We start from the raw sequence: 13,568 nt of genomic DNA, 5'->3' as shown, positions 1-13,568 counted from the left end.
CTCTTATAACACTCTTATTATCAGCTACAGCTGTGGCCTGTTAAAATCAGGCCTGCTCTTAATCTTTAATAATTAACCCAGCTGCAACTCTTTTAGGGGGTAAGATTACTTTCTATACTACCTTTATTTACTTATATTCTATCCCCCTACAGAGGGAAACTCCAAGAATCAACCAATGGACTTCATCTGGTGCTTACAAAGCAACTGGAGTCTATTCCCAGCTTTCTTCCTTCCGGATCATCTGCCACATGGATGTTTTTGCCTGCATCAGTTGCCTGAGGTTATGAAAAATCTGCATCAAGGAGGCTTCAGGCTTGCCTTTGGTTATTAGCAAATCTTTTTGTCTCAGATTCTTAGCTCCAAAACGGGTTTGAAATATTAATGTATGTTTGGAGAGCTTGGAATCCCACTTGGGGAGCAATGTTGATAGACTGCTCTTTTTTCCTCAGATCAAAGATTCCATGTTGACACAAACCATAGCCAAGTTTTATTCTTTCACAGCCTAGCTTAGCTCCAAGTTGGTTTTCAATTCATATAATCCTCTCACATAAATCAAATAAAAGATACTACTACAAATGGAAACATTACCTGGGAATGTATAAAAAGTAAAGTTTATTTACTTTAGAGAGCATGGATAGCATAGAAAGGCATGATTCTTGCCTCAGGAGTATTTCTAATTTCACACAATTCTAGTGGTTTCACTGTGTGTGATTCCCAGTCCATGATGTGGTTCATAGCCTAAGGGATATGTGAAAGACTGAAAGGGGCTGCAGGAATATTTCATGATCCCATGGAAAGTGCCAAGACCCTGCTTGCTTTGTGTGGGAGCTCAGGAGATCTTCCTTTACCTGAGGAACATAGAGAAGAATGAGTCATCCCTATAGAAAACTGCTATTGAGCCTTTCCTGACCTGAAAAAACCCCACATGTGCATGACCCAGATAGCAGCTCACTTTCCAGCTGCACACACTGCTCTTAGGTCATTAGCTGAGATTGTTAATGAGGCAGGCACTCGGTCACGGCTGCAGTGTGGGGATTTTTGGCTACTGACTCCTCGAGCCACAGCACATTCATCAGGGCATGCAACAACAACTGACTGAAGTGCTGAGCTGCATTTGGAGAGGTAACACACAGATAAAAGCCTCCAGAAGCCCTTTGCAATTCCCTTAGTCATCCATTCCCACTGAAAGCTTCTCTTTGGGAGTTTCCAGGAGGCCTGGTGCGACCTTTGGTCGTCCTTTTGGTCAGAGCTCTTATCTGTGCAGCGCAGACCCGGCCTCTTTCTGCTTGCACTCCTCCAGAGCGGTTTTTACGGGATAAACAAGCGGCATTTGCTGATGCACGCTCCCTTATCAGCTGGACAGCACGCTTCTCCTGCATGGAGGGTCATGCTCACTGCTGGGCCAGCTCCAGGAATTCCAGGGCAGCTGCATCACCGCTCATCACAGCCATGGGCTGCAGAAAATCACAGCCACCACGTGGTGGGGCCTTATCTTAGAGCCCACCAGGAGTTTCCCGGTGTTGCAAAGCACCTTTAGGTTGATAATTGCAGGTCTTGGATCTTTGTAATGAGATAGCAACATGATAAGCGCTGGTTTGGGGAGCTGTCACGATGCCAGATTGAAGGCTATGTGCCTTATTGAAGGAGAATTTCACTTTTATTGTGTTTCTTTAAAATAAATAATTAAAGCATTTCTGTATCTCAAAACCAGATCAGAACTGTTATGAAACTCATTGGTAAAGTTGTCTGAGATGAGATGCAAGACATATCTGAGAAGAGGAGAAAACCAAAACCCTATGAATTTTTACCAACCAACCCAAGAAGTTACAGCCCTGAAGAGGAAACATCTCAGGAATCACATGAAACATGGCTGGTACAGAGCTAGTGGACTACAGAAGGAGTTATTTCTCTTGGGTCACAGCTTTCAAAAGTTATTTCTCTCTCAATACTGCAGAGCAATAGATTTCCATCACCCTGGTCACTTCCTGTTACAACAATCCTTATTGCCTCTCCTCCAGTTCAGCACCTCCACAGGAATCAGCCTTCTTGCAGTCCATTCCCAGGCTTTGCTGTCTTATGCCAAGCCGTAAATGTAACCAGAATATGCCAGATACAGAGCAGAGGTAATCATGGAGCACTTAGCCAAAGGTGCACTCAATTTTTCATTAAAAAAAGAAACATCTCTTCACTGAAACATCTTTAAAAAATCAAAAATTTGCTATGGGGCAGAGCTTGTGGCTTGAAACAGGAGCCAGACATACAATAATGCATTAATTAATGCTTGTGAGGCACTTGAAAATGGCACATGGTGTATGCTCCTGCAAACCACGTTGATTAATTACCATCAGTGATCTGCTGCTTTGTTAGAACCTTTCTGAGATGTGCCTTCTCATTAGCCTGGTACAAAGCAACCCTCAGCAGGAGGGAACAAGTTGCTTCAAACACGGTTCAACTTTCTGCCAGTTTAATCTTCATCTCACTGACAGACTTCTGAATCTTAATTTAATTATAGTGCCTTAAATGTTTTTGATAGCATATCTCAATCTCTCAGTTCTGTCTTTTTATGCTTTTTTAAGTTGTTGTGGGACAGAGGAATTGATAATTTTTTCCAGTGTCCATTAAATTTCCCTTTGCCTCCAGTGCAGCATGTGCTCCATAAAAGAGATGAACCTGCTGCAAGTGAAATAAGCTGATGCTGCACTGTCTTTTTAGGGCAACAAAAATCTTTATAGATTATTTTCCCGAGTGCCATGAATCTCCTTCAAAGCCTTAAGTCACTGATACCAATTAATAAACTTAATAGTCTCATTTTCAATTCACATTTAGGTCGTACAGAGCGTGTGCTCTGGCAGATGCTTAAAAGCTTTGCCTTTCAGAGATAAAATGTTACCTTGTGTGTGAGGTGGGGGTGATTCAGGAGCAGAAAGACCTGTTAAAGTGCAGCACCTGAGGCCTCCTTGTTTTCTGAATTTACAGTCTCAGGCTGGCAGTCGTATAAATGAGTGATGCTCTCTGATGTTCTCTTCCAAGCAGGCAACGAAATTGGCAGGGAGTCTTGGGTTTTGTGCTGATGTGTCCAGAATTCAAATAATTTCATTCTCGGCTATAATGACAATTGGAGGCAGAGTATTACCTTGAGAAAAGAGAAGGGAGAGATGGCTTCTGGATCCTGGATTGAATTAACAAGAGATTCCCATTTACTCTCTCCACTGAAAACTCTATTATGCAGGGCTCTTATTGCCCTTATTCAAGGGCAGGGAATTAAAAAAGTGATATCGATGGTAATGCTCTCATCTTCCTGCCATGACACTGAATAATGGGGACAAAGAAGGGGAATCTTGACGGATGATACGCCTTTTAAAATACTGCTGATAGCGGAAACGCGGAAAGGACGTCGCCTTTGAGTATCAGTGATGAAGTCATATTCAGATTTTTGTGCTTTTTGCTTAGGACTTCAAATCAGCCCTGCTTTCCTTTCTGCTGTTGTTTTTGGAATGTTTTATTTTCTTGTTTTTGCAGCAGAGAGTCCTTACTGTAAGGAACTCAATTGAGATGAGGTAAAGTGTTGCTTATACTAATTCCAATAGAAATCTGCTCTCTCTCCTCCTGGACTCAGAGGGAATTTGGGAATTTGTTATGGAAAAGTCCAGCAATACATTGGTATCATCATTTGGGGAGAACAATGCTGCTCAAGTGGAGGCTCTTCTGCCACTTTCTAATTCAGCTTAAGCTCTTTCTGAAGTTACATGGACTAAATAAACCTGGTGGTCTTACAAAAAATGATACCTGATACTGGTAGTGTTATAAAAAAATTATGTAAAGGACCCTTCCTTTACAAATACATACATTTAGGTCTAAAAATATATATTTCCCCATGTAAACTAGACCTTACACAAAATAATGAGTGTGTTTGCATTAGGAACTTTTATGGAATAAGTGAGAACATCTCCATTCTATGAGTGGGTGAATGAGAAGCAAAATATTGAACTACCTTGCCAAAAGTCACTTTCTGAGGTGAGAACAAAACACAGGTCTTGGTTTACTTAGTGCAAACCTACAAGGTCTCCCTGAGCTATTAACACTCTTCCCTGATCTCAGCCCAGAGGTAAATGAGGCCCCTTGCCCTAAATTTTCAGTCAAAGGCTCTGTGAAGTGAAATCATGAAAGTCAGCCCTGTTATGGCTCACACTCTATGTATGTGTGACATGACCTGGAGAACCATTGTGCACCTCCACCCTGCCTCAGCATCCTGGCTACACCACCAAGCTTTGTAAATGAACTCATTCATGACTTTAGGCTTTGTTTCTTGCTGGACAGAATATTTGCAAAGGGCCACTGTCAATGGAGAGAGCTGATAGCTATATTTTCCTTGCCTTTCCTTGCCTCTGCTGGCAGGAATTCAGGCTAATAATTATAATTATAATCTGCCTGTGGCCTCCAGAGGTCAGCATATCACTGGAAAATAGCTAAATATCAGCGCCCTCAAACAACTACTGTCCAAGTTGTTCTCATTAGGTGCAGTTTCCAATTTCACTGATAACAAGATTTAAAGGGTTTGCTCCCAACTCTCCTTGTGACAGCAAAAGCCAGAAAAGAGCTCTCAGAGTATGCATTGTGAAATGCAGAAGGTTGTCATTGATCAGTGGCTGGCACATCCCCTGGGTGATGAGTTTATTGAGAACAGTCAAGAGGATATCCACAGGTTGAAGCTGCTATTCCTGATGTGTCACTAGTGATGGAGTGAATGGACTTGCCTTGAAGCACCTTCTGGGTGGGTGCCAGGCTTGCTCAGTTGTGGGAAAAGCTTTAATTTTTAGTGCCTTTCAGCACAACTTGAGTTGTAGTCCCACTCTCACAAATAACCGTGTAGAATCAGAGATGAGAAATAAGAGTTTATCAGAGGCATGAAACAGCTTTCAGGCAAGAAGAGACTTAAGACTATTCACCTCAGGAAAAATAAGTTGGAGAGAATATGATATCATAGAATCATGGAATGGTTTGAGTTGGAAGGGACCTTAAAGATGACTGAAATTAATTCTTTCTAAATAGGTTTATTGGCTCTCATGATATTATCCTGGCTTCCCTAATCCAGAGCAAAATCAGGAAGAGCTACCTTTCTAAAAGACCCAAATTTTACACGATTTCCAAGATCAGATAGATGCAATCTGTTGCAAAACACCCAGAACCAGCCCCAAAACATCCTCATAAACACCAAAGAGCCTTGGTGTCACACAACACTGATTTCTCCTATTTCTTAGCATGAAGAGCACAAGATTTACTGAACCCTCGGTGTTCTCACATTTGTGCTTTGAAACAAAACCTGAAGTGGATCCAGCTGTAGGCAAAGGGTAGAAACCCTGCTACCAAAAAATAAAATTAATAATACAAGCAAAAAAAAAAATCCAGAACAATTTAAAAAAAAAAAAGAAAAAAGAAAGAACAACACTCAAATCTTTCATTATTTTTATTAAAGCTGCAGAGTCTTACTACACACAACAAATATTTTATTGATATAATCTAAGTTAATAAAATAGTTGAACAACTCTTTAGATTTATATTTGTATAGAAATGATCCGGGGAACATCTCATCTTGAGACAGCAGTGCCCGAAAGCAACTATTCAGCAGGGTTTTTTAAAAGAAGAGTCTGGGACTAGAGGATGCACTGTTCATTCTCAAAGGAAAAAGAAAAAATCCATGCAAAAATAACTCCCACCCAAAGTGTAAGGCCATATTGGAATGACCACGTGAGGGATGGCTCTTTCCTTCCAGTATTCCTCATCACGCCTACTGTGGGAGCTTGTCATCTAAACTCAGCAATGAAAACAAGACAGAAAGAAAACTGAATTGCACAATCCTAGTCTGCAGGTGACAACGTCATAACATGTCTTTACAGAAGTCCCTACTCTGCTCCAGTTGGGAGGATGGGTTGTGGTGCTGTGTCTGTCCCCAGCTGCCAGCTGATGTCAGTTACTGTCCGTGCTGCGAACACGAGTCAGTCTAGCTACTATTGCTTTGCTCTCCCTCCTTCACCTGGGTGTAGTTTACATTCTAGGCAGTGCTGCCTGCCGAGGCCTGACCGTGGCGTTCCCCCCCCGTTCCAAAGCCCACAGCCCAAGGGATGATCTCCTGGCTGCAGCCGGGCCCGGGAGGTGTCTGTCCCAGAGCGCCAGGCGCGTCCGTGCTAGATCATGCCGTTGATCTTAGTCCACTCGTAGATGTCCTGCTCGCAGACGATGTCCGAGTTGATGAGCAGGTACCTGTCCCCCACGCAGAAGTGCTTCTGGCAGGCGGCACACTTGAAGCACTCGAGGTGATAGACCTTGTCCTTCACCCGCATGGTCATCTCGTAGGCGCGGATCCGCTTCTCGCAGGAGGCGCACAGCCCGTCCTGGCCAAAGAGCCTGCAGCGACAGCACAGAGTCAGCACGGCTCCCTGGCTGGGCAAAACCAACCAAAACCAGAGCAAACACCCCTGATCCATTAGGACCAGTGCTGACTTAGAGAGAGGTCGCGTGGGAAACTGCCCAGAAGAGCTGGAAACTTTGCAACACCAAAAATTGAAACAGAAAATCCAAGGTTTTCAGCTTGGATAAAATCACAGAATGGGTTGGGTTGGAAGGAAATTTGAAGTCCATCCTGTGCCACCCCCTGCCGTGGGCAGGGACGCCTTCCATTAGCATGGGTTGCTCCAAGCCCCACCCAACCTGGCCTTGGACATTTTCAGGGATGGGGCAGCCACAGCTTCTCTGAGCAACTTGTGCCAGGGCCTCCCCACCCTCCCAGGGAAGAATTTCTTCCTTAATATCCAAACTAAATCTACTCAAATCTATCAATAGAATTGGTTTCTCTGACCTTATCCTGAATTGGAGGAGCAAAGGTTGCCCAGAGCACTGCATGAAGTTGTGCCATATTAACACTTTCACTTCTGTGATCAACAGAAATTACCTTTTGCTAATAGTTTTTGCCTTTCTTAAACTGTTGCTCTGTAATTTGTGGCAAGGAGTTGGGATAAGCCATGGTCTGAGGCTCTCCTGCCTTTTGTCTGTGTCTCCACACTGGAAATTCTTTGAAGCATTTCTATATCCATGAAGGCACTCCTGATCCATGAAGTCACTCCTGATGGGTTTCAGAAGGACACATTCAAAGACCTCCTATACCTATGAGACAGTTTTATGCTGTGGGCTGCTCTGTAATCCACGTGGAGAAACCCTGCTGAGGTCCTCATGACATTGTCTATAAAAAGGAGACTCTAATGAATGCCCTGCAGAGTTTAAGTCAAATCAGTAATAAAGAAGCATGACTATATTGATATTTTATTTTTAAAAGGGACAAATGTTACAGGTGATGTATTCATTGAGTTTGACTTCCAAACTTCCATACTAATTCTGGAAAGAGTTTTTCCACCTCCTGCACATCTCCTGCATGTGCTATGCCTGATTTAAATCATCTTCTGAACTGGAAAAAAAATGTCTGGTAAATTAAGAGACATTTAAGGAGAAAGAATATCATTCCTTTTGTCTACCAGGAGATGTCAGTGTTTACTTCTGCCCATTGAAAGTAACGCTAAGGTTACAAAAAGGTTGCCAAATTTTTCATTAATGAGGGAAGATATCCATTGCATTATTAAATAAATAAAAACGTTGGATTGCACTGCAAGAAAATGCATTAATTGTATTGCCATACTTCCTGTTGCTTCCATTTTAAGATGAAAAGTATCTGGGAAGTGTAATTAACACCGGATCACTGCTGGATTTTCAAGTGGTCCCATTAGCAGAACTCAGTCCTTAATTTCTGCTCAGCAAAATTCCATCAGCAAAGCCCAGGGACAGCATAATTAGGAAGTCCACTGAGATTTTGGTTTCATTTTTATTGGCAGGTAAATTAGCCTTCAGTAAAAAAGCTGGAAATATACCAAATATCATTATTCTGTTCCACAAACCTCCTGACACATTAGGAATCCATTAGAAGAAATGGAACACAACCAGTACAGCAAAGATCAATACATTTTAATCAAGAATGTAAAGATCCTTTGTTATCAATTTTTTGAGAAATATCTTAGTCTCCAATTAATGCTTTACTTACAAATTTGGGCAAAGCAGGCAGGCAGAGAGTTATTGATGAAAACACCCATAACAAGTGTATTTGTAGGATCTGATTCTGCAAAATGTGCAAATTCTTGCTTATTCAGCACCAGGCTTAAGAATGCCAAACCCTAAATGATCTTTCACCTCTTACCTGGGCATAAAAACCTTTAAGCTCCAAGACAATTCTGGGAGAAGCAGAAAACTCCTTAAAACCATTCAGGGGAACCAGTTCATTGCCAGCTCAGTGGGAGATCACTGGAATTCAGCCCCTTTTCCCAATTTCTGCTTGCCAGAATGCCACACTGACCCTTCACCTGGAGCTGTGGGGTTAGGTGTGTGCAGAATGACAGATGCCAACAACTCCTAGTCCTGGGAGTTCTTTCTGTATTCTTCACATTATCAAGTAATTCTGGTTTTTCCACAGTGTGTAGCACTGCTTTCACTTCCATTAAAAATGCTTTTTTTCCCCCAAACTTTAAAAGATTTATCTATAAACAACTCTGTTGTTTATCTAAGCAACACAGATAATCTCTAGCTTTATCTATATTTTACTGAAGAATCCCAGCAATACTAAAAGCATCTGCATATGAATCCCAAAAAATACGAGGACAGGCTGAGGGAGTTGGGGCTGTGCACTCTGGAGAAGGCTCTGGGGAGACCTTAGAGCCCCTTCCAGTGCTTTAAGGGGTTCCAGGAGAGTTGGAGACAGACTTTGGACAAGGGATGGAGGAATGGGACAAGGGGAATGGCTTTAAAGCGCCAGAGGGTGTGTTTAGCTGGAATATTGGGAAGGAATTCTTCCCTGAGGTGAGGCCCTGGCACAGGGTGCCCAGAGAAGCTGTGGATGCCCCATCCCTGGAAGGCCAGGTCGGAGGGGAATTGGAACAACCTGTCCTAGTGGAAGGTGTCTCTGCCTGTGGCAGGGGCTGAAAGGAGAGGAGGTGTAAGGTCCCTTTCCAGACCAAATATTCCAGGCATTCTAGGACAGGAGCCCATACTGCAAACCTGAGCTTGCAGACGCTGCCAGGCTTCGAGAGCCATTCCAAAGGAATTCCTCAATCCCAGCTGTGCTCAGTAAGACGGGAGGGAGGCAGGAAGGGTGTGAGGAGCAGCGGGATGCCTACCTGAGGTAGTCCCTCCTGCAGAGCTTCCTGCCCAGCTTGTAGTAGAGGCGCCGGCCCACCTCGCCGAGGCGGCAGCCGCACAGGTCGCAGCTGAGGCAGTCCTCGTGCCAGTACTGGTCGATGGCCTTGAGGAAATAGCGGTCCCCGATGTTCTGCTGGCACCCCCCGCATGTCAGCAGTGACGGGGGGATCTGCAGCACCTCATCCACCGGCTCCCTGAGGGGGTGACACAAACCCGGGCTGAGGGAAACCCACTCCGAGAGCGTCCACGCGAGGAGGAGGAAAAGCAGAACGAGTCCCAAGCTCAGGTTTGGACAGGGAGGGTGGTGTCCTCGTTTTTGCTCGTTTTCAGAAGGACTAAGAAAGGCACCCAAGGGATTTCACACTTTCCATTGGGAAATGGAAATTTGGAGACTAAATTTGACAGTGTCACTTGTCAGAACAGCACAAAATGAATAAACACTACAGCTGATTGTGTTGCCCGACTGGTTTAAGTCTGATTTTAATAAAGCCAGCATTTTACCTCATGTTGCTGCAGGACTTCTTTTTTCCCTTAGCCGAGGACATGAATCCCCTGGGATGGGTTTATGCCAACATACCTCAATTATCTGGTATTTACACATCCATGAGTGAAAGAAGGCACAAATCGTTATTGTGATATTAGCACTGACTCTTTAAGCACCTATTTTGTTCCTTTTCCTAAAAAGCTTGGAGAGCTAGGATAATTCTGGTAAAAGAAGTGAGAATTTTCTTGTAAGTATTTCTGTGTCTTTTAGGGTAATTTCACAACTTAAAAAAAAAGAAAAAGAGAAAAAAAAATTAAAAGAACAGCGCCTGAACTCAGTTTTGTAATGTTCTGGGATTCACCTAAATGCCAGAGAGTTAAATAAAAAAAATCTACTGGATCAATCCCTTAAGCACTTGCTTCATTTCAGACCTGTGGCTAGTAGAGTGGACCCCAAATTTTTTCATTTTATTGGATTAGTGCTCCAGCACAGAGTCCCTGAGCAATTTGCTGCTGTCATTGGTCTGTCCTCCCCTGGGCTGCTGGGGGCAGAGGAGACCTGCACTGATGAAGAAGCTCTGCTCCCAGTTTCCAGCAGGCAACAGGAAAAAAATTGTATTACTCCTGCTTATTTACTGGATCAGCAGTTTTCTGGGCAAAAATTACTTTCTTCAGCAGGGAGGAACGACCTCTGGTCAAAAACTTCTGGGCTGAGAAAGTGATCCTGCAGTTTTTATTTAGGCAAGCTGAGCCCTGAGATATTATCTGGTTCTGTTCTGCTCTGGTTTCTCCCTTCTAAGTTTAAACTGCTGTGCCCTGCAAGCTATGTCGTAACACCCCTCTCCTGCCAGCTCACCATCCTGTGAGTTTTCATTAAAATCATGGGGAACACATGATTAGCCCCTGCTTTTTCCAAATTTTTCCTTTTGGGCCGCATGCTCCCTTTCCTAACACGTGGGCTGCACACTGACAACTTCTGAGAGCTTTCCAGTAGAAGGAAGCACACATCATCATCCTTCATTATCCATTTTTTGAAACTTTGGAGTGTACCCCAAAATGTTTCATCTGAGGGGCGTTTGGGAGTCCCAAGCCCGGTTTCTCTGAGAGCCCAGAGCTCAGGAACAGCCCAACGGATGTTTATGCAGAGCAGCATTCCTGGTTAACGCATTAGGCTTTTGATGTCCACCGATTCCTAAGCCAGCACTTAAGCCACCAGAACACAAGGCAGGTAAATAAATAAAGATTAAAAAAAAAACTTTGTAGATGAAAGCTGGACATCATTAGGAGCTGGTATTAGCGTTTCTTAAAAAAAAAAAAAAACCAGCATAAAGGAAAATGTAACGTAAAACATCATGGAATGAAGTGATTTAACTCCCAAAAGCAGCAGCAGTTCCTATGTGCTCGTTCCGGGCTCCAAGCTATGGCATTTTTAGTATCTGACAGGAAACAAACCACGAATGACTCAATTTACTGAGAGAGATGTTTTAAGCGTTATCTGGAAACGGAGATTTTATAATTTATTTCTTTTTTTCTTCTCTTTTACCGCGATCCCAGACAAGCCTAAGTGCAGTTAATTAGCCCGTTCAGGGCTGAAGTGGCCCTGGGTCTGTGCTGGGTTACCATCCCTGGGGTGCAGCAGGGATGGGACAGAGGGAGCACAGCTCGGGAGAAAGCCTGGATCTGGACACGGAAGCCCAGGGGGGGAAATTCTCATCTCCTACATCCCGTCCATCAAGTCTGTCTACATGCTCTTAGCAGAACACCCAGCCCCCACCAAAGCTTTCTACGAGCTTTTGGAAGTTACATTACGAAAACGTGGAAGTTGGGCACCCGCAGCTAACAGCCCTGACCTTTCACTGATGGGCTGCAGCGACTCGGGCAGATCGGGGACGGGGCGGAGAGGGTCCCTCGGGACGGAAAACCTGCCAGCTCGGGAAGCGGGATGCTCTGTCTCTCGCGGTGGGAGATGCCCTGCCCGGGGGAATTGCGCCTCTCTGCTCCCGGCTGCTCCTTCCCACAACCTGGGGGCTCTCCCCAGGCTCCCGCACACCGCCAGCCCCGCGGGGCCGGGGCAGCCCGGTGTCCGGGGCGGGGGAGCGCGGTCGGAGCGGCGGGGCTGCCGCCGAAGCCCTCCGGGGCTGCCGGGCACACAATGCCGGCGGCGGCTCCGTCGGGGGAGACGGGCGGCACCGGGAGGCGCCCGGGGACGATGGCGAGCGGGGGACCGGGCGGAGAAAGCGCGCACTTACTCGGAAGGATCGAGGCTTTTCCTCTCGATGGCCGATGACATTGGCAGGGCCGGTTCCTTTGTGGCGTGCCGGTGGTGGGCTCTGCCCCCGCCGCCCCCGCAGAGGCTGTCTGCTCGCGGAGCCTTGTCGCCAGCCGCGCTGCCCCGCCGCCCCGCGATGACATTCACAGCATTTCCTCCTGCAGCACCGAGACACAGAGACACACGCGGGGGCTGGGGCTGCGCTCCGGCCCCGCGCGGCCCCCCCCGGCCCCGCACGGCCCCCCCGGCCCCGCTGACCTCCCATCCCCGCCGCGCTCCCCCCGCGCCCCGCACGGCGGGGCCGCTCCCGCTCCCGCGGCGGGCGGGGGGCGGCGGGCGCGGCCGCCACCGCGGCTCCTCCGCGCTCAGCGGCTCCGCGCGGGCAGCTCCGCACACGCTCCGCGCCCGGGCGGCAGCGCCGAGAGCGGCGGCGGCCGCATCCCCGCGATTATTATTACTCCGTGGCTCAGCCCCGGCTCTCTGGTTTCATTTCCTTTTTCCTGATCACGATTCAAATACAATAGAAGGAAATCACACTTAAAGAGACAGCTGCCCGTTTCTTAACTGCACTCCTGGGGATTCGGCAATACAAACAGCAGCATCACGACTCGCTGGGTTCCTTAAAGAGACAGAGCGGGGCTCCCCAGAGCCAGGGCTGGGGGCTGCCGAGGCGTTCTCACGTTATTATTATTATTCCCCTACTAACGCTGTCTCTGTGCGCAGGCAGGTGGGCGACCTGAGAATGATCCCGAGAGCTAGAAAAAAGCAAGCGCCTGGTTCCGGATTGTGCCGCCTTCCCAGCCGCACAGAGAGCGGCACTCACCATCCCTCTGCTCGCCCTCTCCCTCTCTGACACCAACATGCACATGCCCACACGCACCCATGGGTTTGTGCGGCGCTCGGGGAGCCACAGGTAAAGATCCCGAGCATTATTTGTCCGCCCGGAGTTCAAACCGGTCAGCTCAGTTGTGCCTCATTTATAGCCCCGAGTGAACATTCGCTTCCAGACACCCCCGGATTCCTGGCAAGCCGTGTCACAAATTTACACCCCGGCACGGCGTGATGCTAATGAGCTATAAAAGCCGGCGAGTACCAAGTATCGATCTGTAATTAATCCAAGAGATGCCAAAGACGGGGAAAGTCTTGCTTGAATATGTCTATTTTCCCTGCCTCCTCTCCATCAGCACAGCGGAGTGATTTACAACGCCGGAGCGAAAACTATTGCAGCAATCCGAGCCTTTGCCAGGCTCTGGGGCATTAGACGCTGGCCCTTGCTGGAGGCAGAGTTCTGGATGGGATGAACAGCTTGCCCTGTTAATTCCTTTAAAAACAGTGAAGAAATATCTGTAATAAAGTCCCAGAGAGTAGTAGTAGCAGCAATATTTCGCTTCTATATTAATTCCCAGAAGAGAAATGTATTTGATGTCTATTTTTATGACTACATTCTCCTTTTTTTCCAGCTTTTTGGCAGCTGGGGATATAATATCTGCAATACATTAATGAGCCCGATCCAAAGATTAGTAATGTCAGCAGAAGGACTGTTATTCCTTTCAAGGGGCTTTGAACCAAGCTTTTGAAATACTTT

At 46.2% G+C, this 13,568-nt stretch overlaps 1 protein-coding gene across 6 annotated transcripts; it reads right to left on the bottom strand.

Annotated features, from left to right (window-relative positions):
* Positions 1-5,449: 5,449 nt before the first annotated feature.
* On the bottom strand, positions 5,450-12,905 carry LMO2 (LIM domain only 2). 6 transcript variants are annotated; one of them, XM_074543714.1, is made up of 4 exons: positions 12,807-12,905; positions 11,964-12,141; positions 9,210-9,425; positions 5,450-6,402 (listed from the first exon to the last, which is right to left on the bottom strand). In XM_074543714.1, exons 1-4 carry the CDS (start codon positions 12,865-12,867, stop codon positions 6,183-6,185), a joined length of 675 nt encoding a protein of 224 aa, XP_074399815.1. In that variant the 5' UTR covers positions 12,868-12,905; the 3' UTR covers positions 5,450-6,182. The 6 variants fall into 6 exon arrangements, with proteins under 6 accessions (XP_074399815.1, XP_074399818.1, XP_074399816.1 ...); XM_074543717.1 differs by having other exon boundaries at positions 12,864-12,886; XM_074543715.1 differs by lacking the exon at positions 12,807-12,905 and adding an exon at positions 12,549-12,672.
* Positions 12,906-13,568: the final 663 nt, after the last annotated feature.

The sequence above is a fragment of the Zonotrichia albicollis genome, chromosome 6 (assembly GCF_047830755.1).
Source record: "Zonotrichia albicollis isolate bZonAlb1 chromosome 6, bZonAlb1.hap1, whole genome shotgun sequence".
Lineage (NCBI taxonomy): Eukaryota > Metazoa > Chordata > Aves > Passeriformes > Passerellidae > Zonotrichia > Zonotrichia albicollis.
The sequence above is the reverse complement of the archived record's forward strand: the minus strand, read 5'-3'. Positions and strand labels throughout refer to the sequence as shown.